This window comes from Poromitra crassiceps (genome assembly GCF_964638095.1).
Source record: "Poromitra crassiceps genome assembly, chromosome: 3".
Classification (NCBI taxonomy): Eukaryota; Metazoa; Chordata; class Actinopteri; order Beryciformes; family Melamphaidae; genus Poromitra; species Poromitra crassiceps.
In genome coordinates this window covers 1597757-1616637 of record NC_139625.1, presented here as the reverse complement: position 1 = coordinate 1616637, position 18881 = coordinate 1597757, and the positions used below count along the sequence as shown (strand labels likewise).

General features: G+C 44.9%; 1 protein-coding gene across 2 annotated transcripts in view; it reads left to right on the top strand.

The window, feature by feature from the left end:
* dync1h1 (dynein, cytoplasmic 1, heavy chain 1) overlaps positions 1-18881 on the top strand; it is a 77957-nt gene that overhangs the window by 7274 nt on the left and 51802 nt on the right. For both annotated transcript variants that reach the window (XM_083633986.1, XM_083633985.1), the window contains exons 10-40: positions 1012-1191; positions 1536-1685; positions 2056-2202; positions 2588-2728; positions 2977-3153; positions 3350-3460; positions 3581-3700; positions 3834-4073; positions 4235-4390; positions 4607-4720; positions 4835-4945; positions 5136-5345; positions 6537-6683; positions 6790-6956; positions 7527-7700; positions 7918-8263; positions 8381-8575; positions 8665-8947; positions 9063-9163; positions 9314-9473; positions 10603-10843; positions 10930-11113; positions 11459-11671; positions 11808-12046; positions 12212-12368; positions 13759-13983; positions 15503-15733; positions 16038-16178; positions 16873-17106; positions 17872-18078; positions 18361-18482. In XM_083633986.1, coding sequence (XP_083490112.1) covers positions 1012-1191; positions 1536-1685; positions 2056-2202; positions 2588-2728; positions 2977-3153; positions 3350-3460; positions 3581-3700; positions 3834-4073; positions 4235-4390; positions 4607-4720; positions 4835-4945; positions 5136-5345; positions 6537-6683; positions 6790-6956; positions 7527-7700; positions 7918-8263; positions 8381-8575; positions 8665-8947; positions 9063-9163; positions 9314-9473; positions 10603-10843; positions 10930-11113; positions 11459-11671; positions 11808-12046; positions 12212-12368; positions 13759-13983; positions 15503-15733; positions 16038-16178; positions 16873-17106; positions 17872-18078; positions 18361-18482 — 5624 coding nt within the window. The remainder of the gene's footprint in view (positions 1-1011; positions 1192-1535; positions 1686-2055; positions 2203-2587; positions 2729-2976; positions 3154-3349; positions 3461-3580; positions 3701-3833; positions 4074-4234; positions 4391-4606; positions 4721-4834; positions 4946-5135; positions 5346-6536; positions 6684-6789; positions 6957-7526; positions 7701-7917; positions 8264-8380; positions 8576-8664; positions 8948-9062; positions 9164-9313; positions 9474-10602; positions 10844-10929; positions 11114-11458; positions 11672-11807; positions 12047-12211; positions 12369-13758; positions 13984-15502; positions 15734-16037; positions 16179-16872; positions 17107-17871; positions 18079-18360; positions 18483-18881) is intronic.

The following is an 18881-nucleotide window of genomic DNA, read 5'->3' as shown; positions in this document are numbered from 1 at the left end:
CTATTCACTATCACTACTATTATCTATACACTGCTTCCCAAACTGGTCCGCGGACCACTGGTGGTCCGCCAGAGAATTGCATTTTTTTTTGTTTTTTTTTGTTTTACAGACAACAGTTTTTACATACACTTTAATCGTGCATTCCTTTATAACTGGGAACTGGTAGTCTTACCGGTTCAAAGTTCATGAGCTGGGACGTGACGTCACTAGAACTGGTATTTCCCATTCCAACTCGTAGGAGCCTCAGCAGCCCCAACCTCAAAAATCCAAGATGGCTGATCCGCGCAACAACAGTAGTTATAATCGTATAAATACTATTTAGCACTTCTGTCTTGTTTGTGTCTCGTTAAATCCGCTGTACACACAGCACGGCCTACTTCTATCTGTGTGGACATGAGGCTGCAGTGTTTGTATGCGCAAAATGCCACGAAATGCCTTGTTATCAACTGTTATTGCTAACAATGGCTAGCCTGGCTAGCGAGTGGATCTGACCAATGAACAGTGAACTTCCCAGCTCAACTTTTCTGCAAATGGAATGCTAACAAAACGGATGTGACATCATTTAGCCTCCACATCCCAGTTATTTTGCGACAAAGGAACGCACGATAACCCTGAGCAGTTGCCGGATTGGACCGATTTTTGGAAATATCGCGATATTTGGGAAACATCACAATTTTGAACATTTACTTTCCGAGGCTGCAGCAGGCTCAGTTTTAAAGCCAGAGTGAAGTTTGTGGTATCATGAAACTAGAAGACTTAAGGAATGGATTTGTACCAACCATGTCATGCTAGCTTGTCAGGAAGTAGTAAATAACACTCCAAATTTAGACTAAATTTTGGCGAGGGGAAACAAACCTTTTCAAAAGGGCTCCTCTTTTTCATTGCCTAATATTGGCGTGTGTGTGTGTGTGTGTGTGTGACTGTAGAATAGATACTTCAAACAATGTAAGTTTAGCATTGAACATCCATACCACACTAATATCCTTCTGCTTTCTCCTTTGTTCTTTCCAGGTGGATGACCTCCTGCTGATTGAGGAGAAGATCGATCTGGAGGTTCGCTCTCTGGACACCTGCATGTTCGAAAACAAGACCTTCTCTGAGATCCTCAACCGTGTCCAGAAGGCTGTGGATGACCTCAATCTGCACTCATATTCCAATCTGCCCATCTGGGTCAACAAGCTCGACATTGAGGTTGGCATGGCATCACAAATGATCTAATTACCGGTTAGATAATGAGCAATTTCTCTAATGTGGCCAAGACTGGAAATGTTTTCTATGATTCAACCTATATCCACTTGTGACTTGCCTGTATGTCTCTAAATCAGGAGGAATAGATTTCACTCTTCTTCCTCTGCTCTGTAGATTGAGTGTATCCTGGTCAGGATGAATAGATTTCACTCTTCTTCCTCTGCTCTGTAGATTGAGTGTATCCTGGTCAGGAGGAATAGATTTCACTCTTCTTCCTCTGCTCTGTAGATTGAGTGTATCCTGGTCAGGAGAAATAGATTTCACTCTTCTTCCTCTGCTCTCTGTAGATTGAGCGTATCCTGGGAGTGCGTCTGCAGGCTGGCCTCAGGGCCTGGACCCAGGTGCTCCGAGGCCAGATGGAGGACAAAGCTGATGTGGACATGGATACTGAGGCTCCACAAGTCAGCTACAAGCCTGGAGGCGAGCCCAAGATCAAGGTAGGAGTTGTGCTTGTCATTCCCCTGTGCTTGACAAATATTTATTTGGATATAGTTTCAAATATTGAACCACTTGGGTGCTTGATTTATTTTGGCAGACACTTAAACTGTGTCAGGTATTGTTTTCTTCCCCAAATACGCAGATGGGAAAGGATATGAATATGAAACTTAACTCTTAAAATAAAACTTGAACTTCGGTAACTGCTCTGAATGTACTGGTTTTAGTAAAATAAAGATTTTCTTTCCCAGAATACTGCCAACTGAGATGCAGTTGGCAGTATTGTATCTTTTTTGTTTGTTTCTAGAATGTTGTCCATGAGCTGAGGATCCTGAGATGCAGTTTTGTATCTTTTTTACCCCTTTTTTCTAGAATGTTGTCCATGAGCTGAGGATCACCAACCAGGTGATCTACTTGAACCCACCGATTGAGGACTGCCGCTATAAGCTCTACCAGGAGATGTTTGCTTGGAAGACGGTCATCCTTTCCCTCCCCAGGATCCAGAGCCAGAGATACCAGGTAGAGATTCACCTACACTTTTAAAAGTGCTAGGTGGTCCTGTAGCTTAATGGGTAAAGCACTACCTTAACCACGGACACTTTCCAAGGTTAGGGCATGATTCCCACTGGGGCCACCCATGCTAAAAATGCATGCAGTCATGCAAGTACAAGGTACTTTGGGTATCTACCAAATAGCATGTCAAATATATCATCATAGTAGTATTAACTTGGTTGCATTTTGTGTAGCTGTTCATATTAATTAAATGTGCAATGCAGACCAGATCCAATATTTGTAGATATTATATACATACATTGGTTGTTGTATGAACTGGACAGACAAATTTAGGCTTTTGTTGCAGAGTGATTGATGGATTTATCTATGCATTTCTGCGTTTCACCACCAGGTGGGTGTCCACTATGAGCTGTCAGAGGAAGAGAAGTTCTACCGGAATGCCCTGACCAGGATGCCGGATGGCCCTGCGGCCTTAGAGGAGGCCTACAAATCAGTGGAAGACAATGTCAATGAGGTGGAGCAGTACGTCAAGGTAAGTCATCATGCTTCAACCACACAAAATATGAACTATTATGTGTTAGGCTTCTGATAGTGACATTTGTTCGTTATAGATTTAAAGAAGTTAAAAATAAATTAGTTTTAAATGCCAAATTCTTTCTGAGCATATATCCTTAGATTGTCATAAACATGTATATACCGGTGCAACATGTGCAATATTTGGCATGAGTATCAATCAGATGACGTGAGTTCTTTGTTGACCCCTCCTTCCTCCTCCTCCAGGTGTGGCTGCAGTACCAGTGCTTGTGGGACATGCAGGCTGAGAACATCTACAACCGTCTGGGTGAAGACCTCACCAAGTGGCAAGCTCTGCTGGTCCAGATCCGCAAAGCTCGTGGAACCTTTGACAATGCAGAGACACGCAAGGAGTTTGGACCTGTGGTCATCGACTATGGCAAGGTAATAATAAGCTGGCTGATGGCTACAGGTTTTGTATTTGATGGTTTTTACTCAAAATGTTGATCATTTTGGTAGCATTAATCCTTTTGTATCAAAGCTGTGTTCAGATAGAAAGATACTTAAACTCATTTTTGCAAGTTTTTTTTTTTTTTTTTTTTTTTTTTTATTAAATGTTAGTATTTGTCCCTGACCTCAGGTCCAGTCCAAGGTGAACTTGAAGTATGACTCCTGGCACAAAGAGGTGCTCAGCAAGTTTGGTCAGATGCTGGGTCAGAACATGCAGGACTTCCACTCTCAGATCTCCAAGGTAAAGTCACATTCTTTGAGCCACTTGGCCATATTGATTGCTAAGAGATATTTATTTGCTAGTGATTCAGGAAAATAATTTGTTTCCCTTATCACTTCAAAATGTCCTGTACCTTTCCAGTCCCGTCAAGACCTGGAGCAGCATTCTGTGGATACAGCCAGCACCTCCGATGCTGTGAACTTCATAACATATGTCCAGACACTCAAACGCAAGATCAAACAGTTTGAGAAGAATGTGGATGTAAGCACTCTTTAAATTTAAAACATACAGTGTCCTCTTCTTGATCCTTTTGTACAGCTCCATGTAGCATGGACCATGCTTTAAGAAAGACAAGGTTTGATGTTAAATCTGATTGTCCCCCTCTGCCGCCCAGTTGTTCCGTAATGGGCAGCGTCTGCTGGAGAAGCAAAGGTTCCAGTTCCCACCTTCTTGGCTCTACATTGACAACATAGAGGGCGAATGGGGTGCCTTCAGCGACATAATGAAGCGCAAGGATACTGCAATCCAGCAGCAGGTGGCCAACCTGCAGATGAAGATTGTCCAGGAGGACAAAGCTGTGGAGAATCGCACCACTGACCTGCTCAATGACTGGGAGAAGACCAAACCAGTTGCTGTAAGAGAAATTGCTTTGGAAATGGAAGATACAGTCACACTTTAAAAGTACTTCCTATGAATGCATAACTGGTGACTGCTAATTGTTATTTATTTTATTTATTTTTTAACTGGTTAATTTTGCTTTCTTTGTCATGTTTATCTACCAATCTGTCTGATTAGGGGAACCTGCGTCCAGAGGAGGCTCTGCAGTCTCTGGCAATCTATGAGGGCAACTTCGGCCGTCTAAAGGTTGAAAGGGAGAAGTGTGCGCGCGCCAAAGAGGCCCTGGAGCTCACAGACACTGGTCTGCTCAGTGGCAGTGAAGAGAGGGTGCAGGTAATGTCAGCCCACATACAGTACATAAATCTATCTTCAAAAATCCCTACATGCTAATTAGGGTTATGTGATGCTTTTTTCCCATCTCCCCCCCCCTTTACGCCCGTTATGCATGGTTTATAACTATTACTTTTATACCTGGTCACAACAACACCGCTGACTAAACAGATGTTTTGAGTGTGTTTTCCACTAGTTTGTGTCTGTGATCACTTCTAGGTGGCATTAGAAGAGCTGCATGACCTGAAGGAGGTGTGGTCTGAGCTATCGAAGGTCTGGGAGCAGATCGACCAGATGAAGGAGCAGCCATGGGTGTCTGTTCAGCCACGCAAGGTAACGCACACAGCGTAATCCTACAGATCGTCAGTCGGACCATTACATCTCTCAATACATCTCTCTCAAACAACTGTGCTGTTGTTATTCTGTGTTGGTGTTTTGTGTTTGTAGCTTCGTCAGAATTTGGATGGTCTTCTGAACCAGTTGAAGAACTTCCAAGCGAGGCTAAGACAGTACGCTTCATACGAGTATGTCCAGAGGATGCTTAAGGGATACATGAAGGTCAGGCATCTAGTTGTTCCCCATTAAACACTCATTTTACTTTAATGCCATTATTACAAAAGAAAAATGGTCATTGCTTAAAGTTGTATGTTTTTAAAAAAGATCACAGAAATAAAAAATAAATTCATTGTGTTTTAAAAGAGAGACTATGTGTACATTCTGAAACTAAATAGTCATTTTCTTTGACCAGATCAACATGTTGGTGATTGAGCTGAAATCAGAGGCTCTCAAGGACCGCCACTGGAAGCAGCTGATGAAGCGTCTCCATGTGAACTGGGTGCTGTCAGAGCTGACCCTGGGACAGATCTGGGATGTGGATCTGCAGAAAAATGAGATGGTGGTGAAGGATGTTCTCCTGGTAGCCCAGGGAGAGATGGCTTTGGAAGAGTTCCTCAAACAGGTGATTTTGATGCATCAGTTGGCGATAGCCAGGCCGGAGGCATTATGGATTCGGGTTGTCCGTACGTCTGTCTGATGTTCGTTAACGCTATATTTGAGGAACGCCTTGATGGAATTTCTTCTAACATGGCTCAAACGTCGACTTGGACGCAAGGATGAACTGATTCGATTTTGGTGCTCAAAGTTCAAGGTCACTGTGACTTCACGACCGCTCGTTTCATGCTCGTTAACGCGATATCTCAGGAACACCTTGACGGAATTTAATCAAATTTGCCTCAAACATCCATTTGGACTCGAGGATGAACTGATCCGATCCTAGTGGTTAAAGGTCAAAGTTCAAAGTCACTGTGACCTCACGAACCCCATTGCCAAGCTCGTTAACATGATATCTCAGGAACGCCTTGATGGAATTTCTTGCAATTTGGCTCCAACGTCAACTTGGACTCACTGATGAACTGATTCGATTTTGGTGGTCAAAGGACAAAGGTTAAGGTCACTGTGACCTCATGAACGCCATATTCAAGCTCGTTAACGTGATATCTCAGGAACGCCTTGATGGAGTGTCTTTGAATTTGCCTCAAACGTTCACTTGGACTCAAGGATGAACTGATTAGATTTTGGTGGTCAAAGTTCAAGGTCACTGACATCACGACGGCTAGTTTCATGCTCGTTAATGTGATATCTAAGGAACGCCTTGACGGAATTTCATCTAATTCGCCTCAAACGTCCACTTGGACTCAAGGATGAACTGATTACATTTTATTGGTCAAAGGTCAAGTTCACTGTGACATCATGACCACCATTTTCAAGCTTTGTAACGGCATATCTCAGTAACACATTGACAGAATTTCTTCACATTTGGCTCATTAGTCAAAGTCTGGACAGACATGGATGTTGACTGCTGACTTGTTGGCGGAGGCATATATCTGCGGTGCAGTCGTTATTATTATTTTCCTTTGGTGGGGGGGGGGGGGGGGGCAGATCATACAGTGTACTTATGTTCATAGGTTACAATTTAAATGCACAAAACTAAAGGTCTCCATCTCAGATGAAGTGGTAAGATGAGACGTCTGATTCTACCCAGCATATGTAAGGATTTTAAGGTCACTGTAGTGGTTCAGTCATCCCTCTCCCTTGGGTGATCGACAGTGGAAGTTAGAATTATGATCATTATATGTTTATTGGTCCTCAGATCCGCGAAGTGTGGAATTCCTATGAGCTGGACCTGGTCAACTATCAGAACAAGTGTCGTCTGATTAGAGGCTGGGACGATCTCTTCAACAAGGTCAAGGAACACATCAACAGTGTGTCTGCCATGAAGTTGTCCCCGTACTACAAGGCAAATAGAACTTTACATTCTACTACATTCATTAATTTAAAATGGTATTTTTCAAATTTGGGAGTTTTTCAGACCAACACCATTCTCTCGTTCCTGTTCCTTCCAGGTGTTTGAAGAGGACGCTCTGAGCTGGGAGGACAAGCTGAATCGCATCATGGCACTGTTTGATGTTTGGATTGATGTCCAGCGCCGCTGGGTCTACCTGGAAGGCATCTTCACAGGCAGTGCCGACATCAAACATCTGCTGCCTGTAGAGACTCAAAGATTCCAAAGGTAAATAGGTGCACACTTGAATTTAGCATGATTGATTTTAATTGTAAATACCACTAGACCAGGCATGTCCAAAGTCCGGCCCTGGGGCCAATTGCGGCCCGCGGACTGATTTTAAGTGGCCCTCATCTTGTCTCTCAAAATATACTATATGTGGCCCTCCACACAGTATTGGTTAATCAAGCAAGTTCAATTTGCATTTTCCCCCCTCACCTAACGATGACAACACTATCATACAGTTTGTACAAGCACCAAGTAGGAACAACACATGTAGAACTAATGTTTTCAGATGGTAAACAAAGTACAATTGTATGTGATTTTTTTTTTTTTTTTTTTATAAACCCATGATGCGAGAAGCACCTGCCCCCCCCCCCCATCCCCCCAGCAATTTCACATTATCTAATCTGGCCCTCATTCAAAAAAGTTTGGACACCCCTGGACTAGACATTTCAAGGAAGCTGAAAGGAACTTAATTAAGTAACTAAAGTATTAACACTTGATACATGAATGCTAATAAAACATTTGCTATTACAGTCAAACCTAATCAAAACTCTCTTTGTCTTCATTCCCCAGTATCAGTACAGAGTTTCTGGCGCTGATGAAGAAGGTGACAAAGTCCCCTCTGGTGATGGATGTGCTGAACATACAGGGAGTACAGAGATCCCTAGAGAGACTGGCTGACCTTCTGGGGAAAATCCAGAAGGCCCTAGGAGAATATCTGGAGAGGGAGAGGTCCTCATTCCCCAGGTATGAACACATGATAGTTCAACAGAGAAAAATGGAAAAAATAATTTACAAGATCAGAGTGCAATCAGTTTGATACAATTTGAAAGGCAGATTCAGACATTAATTAATGTATAATATTTGGAATATTTTGGGGGATTAACATTTCTGCTCTGATCCATGCATTCATTATTGACTGATGGACTCAATTTAAATATCACCCTTTCCCTTTTGTTCCCAGGTTCTACTTTGTTGGAGACGAGGACCTGCTTGAGATAATCGGCAACAGCAAGAACGTGGCCAAACTCCAGAAGCACTTCAAAAAGATGTTTGCTGGGGTCTCTAGCATCCTTCTCAATGAGGACAGCACTATAGTGCTGGGAATCTCGTCCCGTGAAGGTGAGGAGATTCTCTACAAGACACCAGTCTCAATCGCAGAGCACCCCAAGATCAACGAGTGGCTGACGATGGTGGAGAAGGAGATGAGGGTGACACTTGCCAAGCTGCTAGCCGAGTCTGTCACAGAGGTCACAGGATTCACTGCCGTTGACCTGAGCCAGTACATCAACTGGATTGACAGTTACCAGGTTGGCATTGAGAGAATTAATTGTACATACAATTAATTGTGCAGCCCTAATAGAGGCATGAAGATGTGGCCATGTGTTGAAGTAATTTAACTTGATCTGTCTCTTCTCATTCCACAGGCCCAGCTGGTGGTCCTCTCCACCCAGATCGCCTGGTCTGAGAACATTGAGGCAGCTTTGACCACCATCTCTGGCGGAGGGGACTATGCACCCATGCAGGATGTCCTGGCGACTGTGGAGGCCACCCTCAATGTGCTGGCTGACACTGTGCTGATGGAACAGCCTCCACTCCGCAGGAGAAAACTGGAGCACCTGGTCAGGGGCAAAGTTTCAAACTATATTTTCTAAGGAAAGTTTCACAATGAGAGCTTACTGTCTGAAACCCCTCTTCTACTCTATTTCAGATTACAGAGTTGGTGCACCAGCGTGATGTTACCAGGACTCTGATGAAGAACAAGATAGACAACCCCAAGTCCTTTGAGTGGCTCAGCCAGATGCGCTTCTACTTTGACCCCAAGCAGACAGACGTGCTGCAGCAGCTGTCCATCCAGATGGCCAACGCCAAGTTCAACTATGGCTTTGAGTACCTCGGTGTCCAGGACAAGCTTGTCCAGACGCCTCTGACAGACCGCTGCTATCTGACCATGACACAGGCCCTGGAGGCCCGCCTCGGAGGGTCACCATTCGGTGAGGAAACGTAGCACATTTTTGTACACGCACACAAAGGAAAGAATAAGTGGTTTTAGGAATATTGCCGTTTTGTAAAAGACTCAACCTCACTGTGAATCTGTCCCTCATGTAGGTCCTGCCGGCACAGGAAAGACGGAGTCAGTGAAAGCTCTTGGCCACCAGCTGGGACGCTTTGTCCTAGTCTTCAACTGTGATGAGACCTTTGACTTCCAGGTACATACACACAGTATTCATGTTGTTTAGTTCTGAGGTTAGTTTATACACCCTGAGATGGATTAAAAAAAACTTTGAGTATATAGGATTTTAATTTTAAGTTTATTTTTTTCTAGAAATTATTTTTGTTGACTGTTTCCTCTTCTTTAGGCCATGGGTCGTATCTTCGTGGGTCTGTGCCAGGTGGGAGCCTGGGGCTGCTTTGACGAGTTCAACCGCCTGGAGGAGAGGATGCTGTCGGCTGTCTCTCAGCAGGTCCAATATATCCAGGTGGCCTTGAGGGAACACAACAACCCCAGCAGAGACAGGAGTACGTACCCTTGAGTTTAACCCCAGCAGATACAGGAGTACGTACCCTTGAGTTTAACCCCAGCAGATACAGGAGTACGTACCCTTGAGTTTAACCCCAGCAGAGACAGGAGTACGTACCCTTGAGTTTAACCCCAGCAGAGACAGGAGTACGTACCCTTGAGTTTAACCCCAGCAGAGACAGGAGTACGTACCCTTGAGTTTAACCCCAGCAGATACAGGAGTACGTACCCTTGAGTTTAACCCCAGCAGAGACAGGAGTACGTACCCTTGAGTTTAACCCCAGCAGAGACAGGAGTACGTACCCTTGAGTTTAACCCCAGCAGAGACAGGAGTACGTACCCTTGAGTTTAACCCCAGCAGAGACAGGAGTACGTACCCTTGAGTTTAACCCCAGTAGAGACAGGAGTACGTACCCTTGAGTTTAACCCCAGCAGAGACAGGAGTACGTACCCTTGAGTTTAACCCCAGCAGAGACAGGAGTACGTACCCTTGAGTTTAACCCCACCAGAGACAGGAGTACGTACCCTTGAGTTTAACCCCAGTAGAGACAGGAGTACGTACCCTTGAGTTTAACCCCAGCAGAGACAGGAGTACGTACCCTTGAGTTTAACCCCAGCAGAGACAGGAGTACGTACCCTTGAGTTTAACCCCAGCAGAGACAGGAGTACGTACCCTTGAGTTTAACCCCAGCAGAGACAGGAGTACGTACCCTTGAGTTTAACCCCAGCACAGACAGGAGTACGTACCCTTGAGTTTAACCCCAGCAGAGACAGGAGTACGTACCCTTGAGTTTAACCCCAGCAGAGACAGGAGTACGTACCCTTGAGTTTAACCCCAGCAGAGACAGGAGTACGTACCCTTGAGTTTAACCCCAGCAGAGACAGGAGTACGTACCCTTGAGTTTGGGCCCGGGAAGCAAAAAGAGTTTACCTTGGGGGGGGATTGATAGAGAATCACCCCCAAAAAAACACTACTTCAGACTTCAAGGAGGTCCATAGTACTTGTGGAACCCACTTTGTGCTGAGGGAGTGCCACAAAGTGTTGCAATATTAAGAGCCCTTGACATATATTCACCACTGTTGTATATAAGTAAATAAAGTATGGGATTGTCTCTCTTACCTTCTCAGGTGCGCCCATCACCACAGAGCTGCTGAACAAGCAGGTGAAGGTGAGCCCAGACATGGCAATCTTCATCACTATGAATCCTGGCTACGCCGGCCGCTCCAACCTGCCCGACAACCTGAAGAAGCTGTTCCGCTGCTTGGCCATGACGAAGCCTGACCGCCAGCTCATTGCCCAGGTCATGCTCTACTCTCAAGGCTTCCGCACTGCTGAGATCCTCGCCAAGAAGATAGTACCCTTCTTTAAGTATGTACTTGTAGTGCTTGTCTAAATAAAACTTGTTTTCAGAAGACATGGCATGTTGTAAAGAGCCCTTCTCCCTCTTTCCTCAGGCTGTGCGATGAGCAGTTGTCATCCCAGAGTCACTATGATTTCGGCCTGCGAGCTCTCAAGAGTGTGCTGATCAGTGCTGGCAATGTCAAACGTGAGCGCATCCAGAAGATCAAGAGGGAGAAGCGTGAGCGTGGAGAGAATGTTGACGAGAACGAGATCGCTGAGAACCTTCCTGAGCAGGAGGTAAAAAATTGATTGGATGATTGTTCAAGTTTAAAAAGGTTTCCATATTTCATTCAAAAGAAGTTTCCCTATTGTTTTAATTTTGACGTTTCTTACAAAAAGATTATAGCCACAATTGGTGTGTTATTTCATGGTACAGTACCATTAGTACTCATATGGTAGGTCGTTTAATTGGATTAAAACAAATCGAGAGTAGAGTCCAGTTAAATTATATTTTCCATAGACACGTTAATTAGTTGCATTCAGGAGATCCTACCATAAATCAATTTATCCCTCTCCCCCCCCCCCCCCACCACTTCAGCCCCAGCTTGATGGTTCATTTCATGTCTCTCTCCGTCATTCTAGATCTTGATCCAAAGTGTGTGTGAGACCATGGTTCCCAAGCTGGTGGCGGAGGACATCCCTCTGCTGTTCAGCCTGCTGTCAGACGTCTTCCCTGGAGTGCAGTACATGCGTGGAGAGATGACCGCTCTGAGAGAAGAGCTGAAGAAGGTCTGCGCAGAGATGTACCTTACCTACGGAGATGGTGATGATGTGGGCAGCATGTGGGTGGAGAAGGTATGTAGCTGAAGGCGGTTGATTTACCTCTAAGTTGTAGGTGTGTGTGGCCAGAGATAATGGTGGTAAAGGCTGTCGCCTCTGGAGACAGTGTTGTTTTCTAAAACATCTGAGTGTTGTTCACTCTGTGTTTCAGGTGCTCCAGTTGTACCAAATCACCCAGATCAACCATGGACTGATGATGGTGGGTCCCTCAGGCAGTGGAAAGACCATGGCCTGGAGGGTGCTGCTCAAAGCCCTGGAGAGGCTGGAGGGCCTTGAAGGCGTGGCCCACATTATCGACCCCAAGGCCATCAGCAAGGACCACCTGTACGGAACCCTGGACCCCAACACCCGCGAGTGGACCGATGGCTTGTTCACACACATCCTCAGGAAGTGAGTTCTTTTATACATGCATATACAAGCCGTACAACTCTATACTCATTTGTCTTGCATTGAAAAGAAGAAATATTGTTTAACAGCGGCAAATAAATTGCAAGAACGAGGTTGTGTTTTGCTCCAACGTGCAGACGACTACATTTGCTCTTCTCCTCATTCTAGGATCATTGACAATGTGCGTGGTGAGCTGCAAAAGCGCCAGTGGATCATCTTTGATGGTGATGTTGACCCAGAGTGGGTTGAAAATCTCAACTCTGTCCTGGATGACAACAAGCTGCTCACCCTGCCCAACGGAGAGCGTCTCAGCTTACCGCCTAACGTAAGAGCATGGTACCCCACCACATTCACTACATCACCATGTGAGAGCATGGTACCCCACCACATTCACTACATCACCATGTGAGAGCATGGTACCCCACCACATTCACTACATCACCATGTGAGAGCATGGTACCCCACCACATTCACTACATCACCATGTGAGAGCATGGTACCCCACCACATTCACTACATCACCATGTGAGAGCATGGTACCCCACCACATTCACTACATCACCATGTGAGAGCATGGTACCCCATCACATTCACTACATCACCATGTGAGAGCATGGTACCCCACCACATTCACTACATCACCATGTGAGAGCATGGTACCCCACCACATTCACTACATCACCATGTGAGAGCATGGTACCCCATCACATTCACTACATCACCATGTGAGAGCATGGTACCCCACCACATTCACTACATCACCATGTGAGAGCATGGTACCCCACCACATTCACTACATCACCATGTGAGAGCATGGTACCCCATCACATTCACTACATCACCATGTGAGAGCATGGTACCCCATCACATTCACTACATCACCATGTGAGAGCATGGTACCCCACCACATTCACTACATCACCATGTGAGAGCATGGTACCCCATCACATTCACTACATCACCATGTGAGAGCATGGTACCCCACCACATTCACTACATCACCATGTGAGAGCATGGTACCCCACCACATTCACTACATCACCATGTGAGAGCATGGTACCCCACCACATTCACTACATCACCATGTGAGAGCATGGTACCCCACCACATTCACTACATCACCATGTGAGAGCATGGTACCCCATCACATTCACTACATCACCATGTGAGAGCATGGTACCCCACCACATTCACTACATCACCATGTGAGAGCATGGTACCCCACCACATTCACTACATCACCATGTGAGAGCATGGTACCCCATCACATTCACTACATCACCATGTGAGAGCATGGTACCCCACCACATTCACTACATCACCATATGAGAGCATGGTACCCCACCACATTCACTACATCGCCATGTGAGAGCATGGTACCCCATCACATTCACTACATCACCATGTGAGAGCATGGTACCCCACCACATTCACTACATCACCACACCACTTTGTTATTGTGAATTAGCAGATAGGTGCTTGTTGTCATCCATCATGTGGACAAATGTATAAATCTAGTACAGAGATGCAACTACTTACAAGATGGCCTTTTATCCCTTGCGTATTAAGTTACATAGTTTTCCCAAAGTTGTCTTGATGTTCTAGCTAACAAAACCGAACACTTTGTTTCCACATTGCATTGTTCCCAAAGTATCGCAGAGATCTTGCTTGGGCGTAGTTTATAAAAATCATAAGTTACTCCCCTATCTCCCCAGGTACGCATAATGTTTGAGGTCCAGGATCTGAAGTACGCAACCCTGGCCACCGTGTCTCGCTGTGGTATGGTCTGGTTCAGTGAGGATGTTCTCAGCACCGACATGGTTTTCAACAACTTCCTGGCTCGCATTCGTAGCATCCCATTGGATGAGGGAGAGGATGAGGCTCACCGCATGAGGAAAGGCACAGAGGATGAGGAGGAGACTGCAACACCCATGCTGCAGGTGGGTTTGTGCTCCCACTTTAATACTTAAAGTCCCTGGAAACCAAAATCCACAAAAACCTTCTAACTACCGTAAATTCCGGACTATAAGCCGCGGCTTTTCCCCCGTTTTTTGGACTTTTTTGGCCCCTGCGGCTTATATAACGGTGCGGCTTATCTATGGATTTTTTCAGAAAAAAAAAAAAAAAAAAACGGAATTCTCTCTTCTTTAGCACTCTTTCTAACTATAAATCCACTTCTGTTTTAATTTCCTCTCTTGCCCTCTTTTCACCACACTGTATGACACTGTATGACACTGTGTGCACTGTAAAAAAGAAACACAGGTGGTGTTGTGTTATGTTGTTTTGTTGAAATGTTAATAAATGGGAGCTTCCTCAAACAGCCATCTCTTTCCCGACAATCCCCTCTGTGCATGAACCCTTACATATGGTAATTAAACATTAAAACACAATAAAAAAAAAAAAATACCATTAAAACACCCGCGGCTTATAGTCCGGTGCGGCTTATATATGTAAAAAACAGTCAACTTTGCAGGTGCGGCTTATACTCCGGTGCGGCTTATAGTGCGGAATTTACGGTATTACATTTAGGGTCTTATGTGAGTAATTGTGTGCCTCAGAAATGAATTGACATTACTTTCAACCCTAACCCCAAAAATCGACACTTTTCTACAAGGTCTGGATTTCCATTTCCTCATTGAAGAGAGCGGAGCGCGCGGTGCTAAAATGCATGATCTTAACACGTCATAAGATTTAATCGAATCACACACACGCATGCACGCACGCGCGCACACACACACTGACACACACACAGTAGCGCAGCGGCAGAGATCTCTTCCTCTCTGTAAACCCTCTCTGTCTGTGCTATGCGCCGAGCAACGCGCAAACACACACACTCCATCTCTCTTTCCTTCTCTCTCTCTCTCTCTCAGGTCTCCTCCGAGCAGGTCTCCTCCAGCAGTTCTCCTCCGAGAGAGAGAGAGAGGAGACCTGCTGCAGACGGGACACGCCCACACAGTCCGCGGGAGAAAATACACTCTAAAATCTAATTGATTCTCATGACTTTTGCCATGACTGTCAAACCTAAATTTATATACTTTGCGACGTTCATCATCGTTCAAATTTGGCTGGTGGCTTATTAACATAGGTTCCTGTGATGTGATGAACTCAAAATGCTAAATAATAAAAAAATATTTCTGGTTTCCAGGGACTTTAATGTATGCTCCACAATCATCTCCGCTTTTTTTGGGTCAAATCTTAAACAGTTTTTGAACATAACATTTTTTTGTTTGCAGGGATGCAAACTACAGTCACCTTTTTCATCCCAAAATAGGATGCTTAAATGGATGCTTTTTAGTGGTTTTGTGTCTGCCCTGGTAGATCGTCACCTTTTTCACTCCATGAGTTTGCATCTCTGTGTTTGGACTATGATGGAAATAAGTGTTTACACTTTTTCATGTCATCCCTTGGATTTTGTCATTCTTTATCCAAAATAAAATCAATCACTCAATTCTCCACCAGATCCAGCGTGATGCGGCAGCCATCCTGCAGCCGTACTTCACCTCCACAGGGCTGGTGATCAAGGCCTTGGAGCATGCCTCCAAGATGGAGCACATCATGGACTTCACCCGGCTGCGCTGCATGGGCTCCCTGTTCTCCATGCTGCACCAGGCCTGCCGTAATGTGGCTCAGTACAACAACAACCACCACGACTTCCCCATGCCTATTGAGCAGCTTGAGAGATACATGCAGGTAATGTTCTGATTTCCATTCATGTGAAAGACACCTGGGTGTCTTTTGTGGTTTGTACCTTTTAAACACCTTGGGATGTTATCGATACATTGTAACTTAAAGGAACACTCCTGGAACACACTGTGCTGTGTTGTGTTGTCTCTCTACAGAGGTATCTGATCTATGCTGTGTTGTGTTGTCTCTCTACAGAGGTATCTGATCTATGCTGTGTTGTGTTGTCTCTCTACAGAGGTATCTGATCTATGCTGTGTTGTGTTGTCTCTCTACAGAGGTATCTGATCTATGCTGTGTTGTCTCTCTACAGAGGTATCTGATCTATGCTGTGCTGTGGTCCTTCTCTGGTGATGGACGGCTGAAGATTAGGGGGGAGCTTGGGGAGTACATTCGTCGCATCACCACCGTTCCCCTCCCTTCTGCTCCCAATGTCCCCATCATCGACTACGAGGTACAGAGGAGTTTTGAACTGTTTGAACATGAGATTGTATACCGTACTCACAGAAGTTGTTTTTAAAGGGATACACCACTTTTTAATTTGCCACATCCCCCCCCCCCACATAACCCAGATACACCATGCCTTTACCGGCACTGTCCGCCTAGTTTACAGTGAGCTACAGTCATGAAGTTAGTTAGTAGAATGGAGGCTAATGGTACAGCTGTTAAAAATCCACAAAAACACACATCTCACGGTGCCAAAATACATGTTGTGCTTCGGGTACTCACCACACGATGAAATATTAATCCAAAATGCACATAATCTGTCTTTTTGGAAGGAAAAGAGGTCATGTTTTGAAAGTAGTGTCGGCTACCTCTTTTCCTTCCAAAAAGACAGATTATGTGCATTTTGGATTAATATTTCAGCTGTACCATTAGCCTCCGTTCTATGGCGATACTAACTAACTTCATGACTGTAGCTCAGTGTAAACTGAGCGCACAGTGCCGGTAAGGCATGCTGTATCTTGGTTATGTGGGCGGGATGTGGCAAATGAGCTAAACTCCCGAAAAAGTGGTGTATCCCTTTAAGTTGATCATCATTTAGACTAAACCTCAGCTTTTTCCAGTCAAACAGATGTTGATAATATTTGGTCCTCTCTACCCACAAGTCATTGATGACAAACCAACAACTGCTCCTTTCCACCCAGGTCAGCATCTCAGGCGAGTGGCAGTCTTGGCAGGTCAAAGTGCCCCAGATTGAGGTGGAGACCCATAAGGTGGCATCCCCAGATGTGGTGGTTCCCACCCTGGACACCGTTCGCCACGAGGCTCTGCTCTACACCTGGTTGGCTGAGCACAAACCTCTGGTGCTGTGTGGACCTCCCGGCTCTGGAAAGACCATGACTCTGTTCAGCGCCCTCAGGGCTTTGCCCGATATGGAGGTGAGAGACTGCATGAAAGAATTGTTGAGGTTGAAGAATCACTCTAGCTGGGCGTCTTTGAAACTAGGATGAAACTGTAGGTAGAGCCCCTTGGACTTGACTTACATTGGTCAGAATGTCCCTCATACACAGTCAAAATCTGTGAAGTTGGATCACCCTTGCACTGACGTTCTGAACTGCCTAGCACTATGCTTAGATGATGATAAAGTGATGTACCGTAAATTCCGGACTATAAGCCGCACCTTTTTTCCCGTTTTTTGGCCTTTTTTGGCCCCTGCGGCTTATATAACGGTGCGGCTTATCTATGGATTTTTTCAAAAAACAAAAACAAAAAAAAAATCTCTCTTTTTTAGCACTCTTTCTAACTATAAATCCACTTCTGTTTTAATTTCCTCTCTTGCCCTCTTTTCACCACACTGTATGACACTGTATGACACTGTGTGCACTGTAAATAACAACACAGGTGGTGTTGTGTTATGTTGTTTTGTTGAAATGTTAATAAATGGGAGCTTCCTCAAACAGCCATCTCTTTCCCGACAATCCCCTCTGTGCATGAACCCTTACATATGGTAATTAAACATTAAAACACAAAAAAAATAAAAAATACCATTAAAACACCCGCGGCTTATAGTCCGGTGCGGCTTATATAAAAAAAAAAAAATAGTCAACTTTGCAGGTGCGGCTTATACACCGGTGCGGCTTATAGTCCGGAATTTACGGTACATATTCTTTAATTGTCAAATTTCCTCCTCCACTCTCCGCAAGGTCGTGGGTCTGAACTTCTCCAGCGCCACCACCCCAGAGTTGCTGCTAAAGACCTTCGACCACTACTGCGAGTACCGCCGCACCCCCAACGGTGTGGTCCTCGCCCCCGTCCAGCTGGGCAAGTGGCTGGTGCTGTTCTGTGATGAGATCAATCTACCGGACATGGACAAGTATGGCACACAGAGGGTCATCTCTTTCCTCAGACAGGTATGCTACAGTGTTTCCACACACAGTCACAACTACAGTAGGACTGCTCAGTTATGGCTAGAATAATATTCCCATAGTATTTTTTTCCATATATTGTGATGACAATTATTAGTCTGATTTGAGGCTGTGCATTTTCTTTTTTCTATTTAACAGCGACATTTATTTTCAACGATGGACAATTATTATTCATATAATTGTTTAAACTAAAATCATGACAACATAAAAACAAATACTATCCTTCCTTGTACTGTATGTTAAAGCTCCCTGTTGTTTTCTTTGCAGATGGTGGAACATGGAGGGTTCTACCGCACCTCAGACCAGACCTGGGTCAAGTTGGAGAGGATCCAGTTCGTGGGAGCCTGTAATCCTCCCACCGACCCTGGCAGAAAGCCCCTCACACACAGGTACTGTCCAGTAGATAGCAGAAAGCCCCTCACACACAGGTACTGTCCAGTAGATAGCAGAAAGCCCCTCACACACAGGTACTGTCCAGTAGATGGCAGAAAGCTCCTCACACACAGGTACTGTACAGTAGATAGCAGAAAGCCCCTCACACACAGGTACTGTCCAGTAGATAGCAGAAAGCCCCTCACACACAGGTACTGTCCAGTAGATAGCAGAAAGCCCCTCACACACAGGTACTGTACAGTAGATAGCAGGTGATGATTCTGTCCAGGAGTGTTTCATAAGAGTGGAACATTGAAACGGATTCCCCTTAAATAACTGCCTGAAGTTAACAGTATATCTGAACGTGAATATAGACGTTTTTGTTTTCTTGTGTTCAGACATAGGTTTATAGATGT